The 9,408-nt window shown below is 43.7% G+C and overlaps 1 protein-coding gene across 1 annotated transcript; it reads left to right on the top strand.

The window, feature by feature from the left end:
• Positions 1-4,291: 4,291 nt before the first annotated feature.
• Positions 4,292-6,593, top strand: LOC147890688 (uncharacterized). Its single transcript, XM_087389680.1, has one exon. It carries the CDS (start codon positions 4,616-4,618, stop codon positions 6,509-6,511), a length of 1,896 nt encoding a protein of 631 aa, XP_087245806.1. The 5' UTR covers positions 4,292-4,615; the 3' UTR covers positions 6,512-6,593.
• Positions 6,594-9,408: the final 2,815 nt, after the last annotated feature.

Raw genomic sequence — 9,408 nt, 5'->3', positions numbered from 1 at the left:
GTGTGGTCAATAAGGGTTCTCTACCTTGGGATGTCCCCCTCAAATGATTGTTTTAAAAAAATAATAAAAACCAAAAGGTGAGTTTAATATTAGAAAGAAGGGGGGGTCAGGCCCAACTGAACCCTTACAAAAAGGTGGCCAACAAGAGGGATGGTAACCCTAGGCCTGCGCTATATCAGCAAACAAACACAACTCCAACTAGAGGAGATACCCTATACCCCTGAGATTCTGACTAGCCCACGGGAGGGAAACTTTGACCGTCGTGGTAGTGTCTAGATGAAGGTTTTTTGCAACCTTCCATAATATATGCTCTTTATCACTCGTCGGGCCGGAGTTATCTCGAAAGATGACCTGATTCCTGACTCACCAGATAGCATAGCACGCTGCTCCTCTCAAAAAAGGCCAGCATTCTTTGAAAGTTGATGAGTGACCATAAGAGTCTCCTAATATTGCAAGTTTCCAGCAATTAGCAACAATATGAAATTGAGACATTAGTCTTGTTTTCCTAATAGCCACCTCGATCCTTAACCACAGTTGTCTTGAAACGGGACCGCCAAAACAAGTGAAGTATGTGCTCCTTTGCTCTACCGCATAATGCACATAGTGGGTTCACCTAAAATTTCCTCACTAATTTGGCTCTGATAGGGAGCCACTTGTTCATTAATTTCCAAAGCATAAAACTGAATCTTCTCGGCATTCCCTTTCCCCATATCTCTTTGAGTCTTCCTCGCCACCAGCCCGGAGCTCATCGGAGTCCCCATTTCTTATTAAGATCCACTATTTCCACTTTCCTCGCCATTAGTTTCCTGTAAGCAACCTTAGCAGGGATAATTTTCTAAGTTGAGTCTTCCCTATATACCAGTGGTAAAGTCTCCTTCCTTTGGCTTCTATACAGTTGGTAGGCCAATTATCTCCAGGTCGACTTAGGATTGCCCTACAGAATGCAATTTCCTGCATAGTCAAAGAGAATGTACAACAGATCTCTCCTAACCACCACCACTTTCCTCTCTTGGTGTCCCATATTTGTTTCCAATAGATCAGGCCTTTCCTGCAAATGCTCCGAGCCATGGCTATATTTAATTAGGCCAACGATTGGTTATTAAATTGAAGTGCCCTACTCCACCATATGCATTCATTCAAGCTAGCATCTCCTTTGAGACCTCCCATCCCTTCCCAAGAGCAGCTTTTTAATACCATTTTCCAAGCATCCACCAGGCTGGTAACAAGGTCCGAGCCACTAACCCTTAATGGAAAATCAAAGAATATGCGTTCATACCATTTGAGATTTTTCCATGATCCAGCTTTGTAGTTGCGTCCCTTTTCCACAAACCACCGTGTTAGCTCAATCCACAGGGGCTGAACCTTGAATCAATTTGGGTAACCACTTGCCAACTAACAAAGCATTCTTGACCACCAGATCTGGGATTCCAAGACGTCCTTCCTGCTTGGGAGCTTTTAACACACCCCATGGGAGCCATGAAGTTTCCCATGGACTACTGCTAGGGTTGAGGTGGGGAATGAAGGACAAATTGATGTAATGGGATCTAGAGTCCTAAGGTCTAAGGTTGTGAGTGTGTGAACACATGGTGTGCCTGGATAGGTGTCAATAGGTGTGATTGAGTGAATCTAGGTGTGTGGTGTGCTATTGAGAGAATCATGGAAATGATTGAGAGATTTGTGGATCTAGATGCTCTACTGAGCTCACATATGATGTCACTACTGGATGTAACTGGAGCCTATATATTGGGGTTGTCTCTCTTGAATAAACTCAGTCTTGTGCCTCACTTGCTGAATCTTTTTTTGCAACTCCAGCAATACCTCTTATTGAAGAAGCTAAAATCTTTATTTCTTGGTCTTGCAAGTTTTTCATAGACTCTCATGGCTTTGCAATGGGTAAGTATACTAAACCTATAAAGCTTGATGTGAGCATATATCGATGGTATAGCAAGGCTTTATTAAATGATTGAGCACCCATTTTTTGGCGTGCCCCAAGGGGGAAGGGTATAGTGACTAGTGTGTGTTCCATGAAAGCCAAAATTCAGAGATTTCTTTGCGAAAGTCTAAATTTTATGATTGATACACCTCCCCACTTTCTATTTCTTTCCCTTGGAATCCTCCACCTTTTTCTCCTCTTTCTATTTCTTTCCCTTGGAATCCTCCACTTCTCTCTCTCTCTCTCTCTCCCTCTCTTCTTCCTTTATCTCCTGGAGTCTTCCTACACATCATCTCGAGGGTATTCTTTTTCGTTTTTTTATCTTGGCCAGGCCTTATGAACGATTAAATATCATTCTCTTGTTTCCCCTACACCCTACTCACACACCAAAGTCCACACACAATGATAGGGGCATATAGATAGCAAATTTAGTAGATCCATATGGGGAACCGAATGCTTATGAAGTTGCTTAGGTGAGCACATGCCCTCACCATTTGAGTTGCTATTAAAGGGTTGGGTCCACTACCTTCTATTGATGAGGTTTCCTTCAGGAGTTCACCTTAAAAGGTTTTAGTATACCACGTGCATTCAAAAGGAGGGGTAGTTTAAATCAACTTTTGAAAAAAATTTAACAGGGTTACAATAACAAGAGGGGTTTTCAAATTTGCTTCAAGAAAAAAAACCGTTAGAGGGGTGATTTTATTAGGGAGAAATTTTTATTTGTGTGGTTCCATGAATGCATGTGATACATAGGGTTTCTTAGCAGTGCACCCCCCAAGGAGGTTTCTTGGGGGTTGTCATGGGGGGCATCTTTCTAACATTGATTCAAAATAAACAATTAATGGGGAAGGACAACTAAAGTGATTGAAGTGAAGGTTGGGTCCCTCCTTTCAATAAATGCTCCCAAAGAGAACCTCAAACCTCAAGGGCCTCGAGAGTCCCAAGACCTATTCTCTCAAAACAATCTATTAGATAAGCACCTTCTCACATATGTAGAAATGTCAAAGTTGGAGGCAGTGTTCACATAAAATATTTTTCAGAAAAACTCAAAAACCTCAGAGTGCATAAAATTAGGGATAGAATTTCATAAACTTGGAGGTTTTCACACAATTTACGACTATATTTGCAAAAAGAGAGCAGGTTTTTGTGATCTCCGAATTTGTTCAATTAAAGTAAAAATTTTCTTTCTTTTGACATTAAACTGAGGTTTTTTGTGAACATTTTTTGGAGCATAAAAACCACTATGGACCTGTGTGCTTTGAATAAAGATAAGAGTAGTTGAGATGCCAGAGAAATGCTTAAAAACATTCACTCTTAACATGGCATTATTGCTAACCACTTTCTTAATTGGATGATCTTAACCATACTTGCTTTTAGTGTAGTAAGAGTGGTTGAGATGCCACATAAATGCTTAAGAACCATAATTTAGTTCTTAAGACGACATTATTTGCTAGTATCCACTTACCCACCCTTTTTGGCCCTACGGCAAGGCACCCACCCTGAGCCTATGCAATAAGAAACATGATATTGAACGTGAGTTGTTGCCTTGGTAGGCAGGCGCCCTTCCATTGGGTTGTTGTGGCATCCGCTCTAGTCAAGTGGGTGAGCTTGAGCATAAGCAAAAGGTAGGAAAAACTCATGCACTCCCCATAGACCCTTAAAGGCCGTTCCCACGTCCATGATAGATTTTGCTACGATATGCCCACGACAAGCTTGGTTCCCCCATTTTGATAGCCCAACAATTTTGCGCTGCAGGTGCTTTGTTGGGAAAAAGTAAAAGTGGCCTGTTATCCAAGCATTGCAAGGCTGGGTGGATTTGTAGGAATGGTGTGCAGCTTAGGAGGAAGCAGGAGGCCTTCAATGCAAGCTGCAAGTGGATCATTCTGGACGGTTTTGGCCCAAGCCAAGCGTGGGCCAAGCTTGGTGTGGCTGATCACCAAAGATTGGGGCCTAATGGCAAAAACGAAGGATGCAAAAAGTACCTTTTTATGTAGAGGCTTTGACGGGATGGGGCGTGGTTAAGAGCTTCTCGAAAAGGAAGCTTGATTCGTGAACACGGACCCCACCTTGTGCTTATCCAGAGCGGCCGTGCCGCCTCAACTTTGCCATCGTGCCTTCGATTCAACACTCATGACTCATCACCATTTATATTGTCGGTGCCACGCCCAACCACTGAAGTCAGTCCTTTCATTTCCGCATATATATATATATATAGATGTAATAAACGCCCATAGCTCACGAGGAAAGCTGTTGCACTACTGGTTTCTATCAAGCTTGAATTCGAGGGGACACAATCGTGTCCCTAGTATAGCCTCACTCAGGAATCGCACTTGCGTTTGCATTTTGCTTATTATAAGTTGCGTTTTGCTATCAGTCCGTTGCCTGAGTTTTCCTTTATAAACAGCAGCGTTTGGCTATCAGTTCGGTGCATCGCGATTTCGTTTTTGCGTAGAAAGCAGTTGTTGCCTGAGAAACGGTCCTTCATTATCCGACTTTTTGCCAAGCACCCGCTGTCCCTCCTAATAAGCAGATCCAACCCACCAGCTCTTCTAGAAGCAACTCGGCAGCTTTGTAATTTGCATTGCATTATTAGGTCGCCTTGCGTTGCGTTGCGTTGTATATCCGTCTGATTCCGATCGAGAGACAGAGAGTAGTGCGTGAGATTGAAGAAAGATAGTACGTATGGAGATCCACAGGCAGCAACTTCCCTCCCACAAATCGTCCCGACGAACATCGGTAGCTGCAGCAGCGGCAGCAGCCATCTTCCTCTCGCTCTTCTTCCTCTCATCAGCAGCAGCTGCTCCTACATGCTCCTCACAAGACCGAAACGCTCTTCTTGGCTTCAAGGCCAGCATAACCTCCGACCAATCCGGTCGCTTGGCTACTTGGAATACTTCCAATTGCTGCTCTGGCTGGCAGGGAGTTTCCTGCGATCCTCAGACTGGCAGTGTCATTAGCCTCAACCTCACCTCCCACATTGGCTCCCCCTTCTGGCCAGACTCTATGACTGGCATCCTTTCTCCTTCCATCGGCAGTCTCTCACACCTCCAGATCCTCGACCTATCTGACCTTATCTTCATCGGTGGTCCTCTCCCGTCCTCTCTTGCCAATCTCTCCAACCTCAAGCATCTTATCCTCTCCGGAAACGAGTTTAATGGAACCATTCCCCGCTTCCTTACGAGGCTCACGAAGCTCGAGCTCTTGGAGCTCGATAACAATCAGTTCTCCGGTACCATCCCCTCCTTCCTCGGCAACATCACCAGCTTGCGGGAGATCCGTCTCTCATATCTCCCGCTCCAAGGCTCAATTCCTTCTTCCCTGGGCAACCTCATCAACATGCACAAGATCGAGTTTTTGGAAATGACATCGCTCACCGGCAGCATTCCCGCTTCCTTCGGCAAACTTAAAAACCTCAGGCATCTTAATCTCAGAAGCAGTGGCATTTCTGGCTCTATTCCCTCCGCCTTGGGCTTCCTTTCCGATCTCTTAACATTGGATATGTCTTTTACGAAGCTAAGCGGTAGTATCCCTGTATCTTTCGGTCATTTGTCGAGTCTGCAGCAAATGCTTATCAATGATTGTGCCTTATCCGGATCGATTCCACCTTCTCTTGGAAACCTCACCAAATTGCAAGTGTTGCAACTTAACAACAACGAGTTAAGCGGTGTACTGCCAGCATCTCTCGGTTCCCTCTCCAGCCTCACGGAGCTCGACCTTTCTAGCAATGCACGGCTTACGGGTCCTATCCCCCACTCATTTGGTAGCCTCTCCAAATTGCAGAATTTCGACATCCGGGATTGCAGCATCAGGGGTCCTCTTCCGCAATCCATAGGAGGAATGTCTAGTCTGCAATATTTCCACGTTGCGTTCAATCGCATTTCGGGGTCCATTCCTGCCTCTTTCGGATCCCTGTCCAACCTCATCACTGCAGACATGGGTAATAACTTTTTCTCAGGCCATATTCCCGACGGTTTCACCAGGAACCTCACTCAGTTGTTTTTCTTATTTCTCAACAACAACAACATCACAGGGGTGCCCGCTGATATGAAAAACTTACTAAATCTGGAGGTAGTGTTTCTGGATTTCAACGATCTGAGTCTGGGGACCATCACCGGTCTGGCTACACTTCCCAAGCTCGGGGAGCTCCACCTCGGCTCTAATCACCTGTCGGGCCCTTTTCCAATGTGGGTTGCTACTCTACAGCTCGTACAATCGTCCGATAACGTAAATACATTAATCGACTTATCCAATAACGCACTTACGGGAAGCATTCCTACGGAGCTAGGTTCTGTGCCCAACCTCAACTATCTATCTCTCAACAACAATCAACTCTCAGGGCCTATCCCAAGCTCTTTGGCAAATCTTACCTTAATATCCCTAGATATTTCTGTGAACAAGCTATCTGGTAGCCTACCTAGCTCATTCGTCCAGCTCACCAGTCTTCGATTTTTCAACGTGTCCTACAATCAGCTGTCCGGACAGATACCTCAAGTAGCTCCATTCACTTCTTTTGGAGTATCGTCGTATGAAGGCAATGCTGGTCTGTGCGGGGCACCTCTTCCTGCTTGCACGACCTGAAGATAAGGAGCATCCCAAAAATAATACTAATGATGTTCAGCTCCTCTAATAGGGAAAATAAAGGAATATTCTAGTTTCCTATCTGTATATTTCTTTCATCCGTAAAGCATGTCCGCCACTCATTTAAAGCGTTCGCAATTTTTTGTTATAATAGACAGCTTTTATACCTTATACGTTGAATCCTTTGAAGTTTGATATGGACTTTTCAAAGAGAGAGCAAATCTGAATAGGGACCCCCAAAAGGAATTTGGCGCTATTAATTAATTTGTTCGTTGGGGGGGAGTGTTTTGGGTGTGGGGGAGGGGTGAGGGGGAGGGATGCATGGGAGGAGACGACGTTTGGAGTTATTTGGAGATGAATGGAGATATAACCATCATTCGGCCTCATGCCATGACCAAGGTGATTATGGAGGGAACAAGGTTATGTATGATTGCATGGATGCCCGCATTGATGACGACGGAACCAGCGCTCCCAATATATCGAACATGGAGCTTGCAGATCGTAGAAGCAAAGGTGAAGGCCAAACCACTTGTGAGGTGTTGTGGCACGGCCGCAGAGGAAGAAGATGATGCGGAGGCAGATCGGATACTGAAGAAGCTTGAAGGAGACGTGTGAGTCGATGTGGTTTGACTGTGACTCGATGTGCTTTCCTTTAAGAGTGTGTGCTTTGATTGCCGGACAACACATGCTGAGCTTTGTGTAGGACAAAGGGAAGGTCTACAAAGTCCAGCAGCAAGAAAAGCAGGGACTCTAAAGTTTTCGAGTTAAAGTATTACGATGGGTGCAGGAGGCAGTGATGTCGATGTGGGTCTGCTTGGGAGGATAGAGAAATTTCTACATGAGGCTTGCATGCCATGCTTTTGTGCTGTTGAACGTGGAGGGGCGTCGTCTCATCTGCGCTTTCACGTCGTCCGGATTTCCTGGCAAAGCATTCATACGGTAAACAAACTACTTCAGAAGTATCTGGGTTGGGATTTGAAGAGGCCAAAACAGCCTCATTTCAAAAATGTGTTGAAAAATGCCAGTCTCGTGAAGACTTGGAAATGGGAATAGATTTGTATATCAGCTATGGGGTGGACGAAATAAAAAATCGGGTTTGCCTGAGCAGTGTCAACGTGTTTGATCGTTCGTTCCTTTTTTGGAAATTCAAATTGGGTTGTAGGCTCAGAATGCCGCTCAGCAAAGGTCCATTGAAAATGCTTCAATCAGGCCAATACTATCCATCTACAAGTTGGGTAATTCCCTATGAGGGAAATGGAATGGACACAAGAAGGGCGCAGTGTCTTTGGAAGGCCATGGTGTCACCGAATGCCTTAACGCCTAGCGATATCAGTTCAATTTTCTTTTGCTCAGAATCTGCAACAACGATGCCGCGATTGGATCACCACATCGACCGGTTTAATGCACCGAGATATTTTGGCCTTGGCGTAGTTCCCTCTGCTCGTCTCGTTTTTTCAACAAATGGACCAACAGAACTGATTGAAGTTCCCAGTAATGCAACAGGACGTGCAATCGATGTGGGGGATGACAATTTCCTGTTAGCTAATGAGAGTCCGCTTTCTCCAAGCCTAGTTGAGAGTAGGGGATCTGTTCCAGAGCACCGGCCAGGCAAGGAACCCGTGGCAAGTCTGGAGGGGAGTGAATCGTCCAGCAACAAAAGCGTGCATCTGCTAAATTTTTTGCCTCTCATCACGAAATCCAGAAACGGAATCCATATGTGTTAAGAAATGTAGTGGTTGAAGCCTCTTGAAGGCGTTTTGATTATAATAAAATACTAGACTGTTTTGTGTTTTCCTGGGACCTGTTGATTGTTAATTATCTAAGGTGTTAAGATCAATTAATGTAATGGCCCTCAGACCATAGGTTAATGGGCTTTAATTTTTTCAAGTGTTAATTGTTAATAGTAGTGGACCTTAATAGTCTCTAACTAGGAGTTAAAATCTGAATGTCCCCACTTGGACACTTAAAGAGAACACACTTTGGAAACTTTAAACCTTAGGAGAGGTTAGGAGATACATATGTCAATATATATCATGGACCATGAAGAATAAAAAAATTATTCCAAAACAACCACTAACATGATGCACTAATTCCTTGTGTACTAGTCATAAAGCAAAGCTTGGGAATTCATGTCAAAGAAATTCGTAATAAAACCAATTGCCTCTATATGTAAATCAAGCTTTACTTTTTGGCAATACGATCATTTGCACCATTTTTAAAGATAATTTGCAATACCTTTTTATCAAAATTGTGATGAATATGAGAAAGTTCTAAGAGAGAGGCATTGGTAATATTATCAAGAAAAGCATTAGAGTCATATGCAAAATTGACATTGTGAATACTTCCTTTAATCCTTTGATGTGGTTCAAGGGTATAGGTCATAGGGTTAGATCATCCATGAAAATTTTAAGATCATCGAAAAGTAAATCTCTAAATGAATCATTCATGAATCTCTAATAGTTTCTTGGTGCATTCCTTAATCCAAAAGGCATTACATGACTCTCGCAGACTCCAAGCATGGACATAAACGTGGTTTTCACATTGTCTTTGGGTGCCGCTACTATTTGGTCATACACCACAAGACATCCATAAAAGTGTGTTGTTCCTTTTTGGATATTTGGTTGAATCTAGTCCATGAAAGGAAGACGGTAGGGATGAGGAGCATCTGCTTTGCTAAGTTCTTTACAATCGATGTATAGTTCTTTGGGTGAACATCCACTTTGCTGAGTTCTTTTGGTGTCGCTACTATTTGGCCATACACCACAAAACATTTATAAAAGTGTATAGTCCCTTTTGAGATATTTGGTTGAATCTAGTCCATAAAAGGAAGAGGGTAGGGATGAGGAACATCCACTTTGCTGAGTTCTTTACAATCGATGTTACTGCACAATCAATCT

The sequence above is a fragment of the Dipteris shenzhenensis genome, chromosome 18, assembly GCF_047967505.1.
Source record: "Dipteris shenzhenensis isolate YYH24624 ecotype China chromosome 18, Dip_SZ_1.0, whole genome shotgun sequence".
Taxonomy (NCBI): Eukaryota; Viridiplantae; Streptophyta; class Polypodiopsida; order Gleicheniales; family Dipteridaceae; genus Dipteris; species Dipteris shenzhenensis.
Note: the sequence above shows the minus strand (reverse complement) of the source record. Positions and strands in the feature narration are given on the sequence as shown.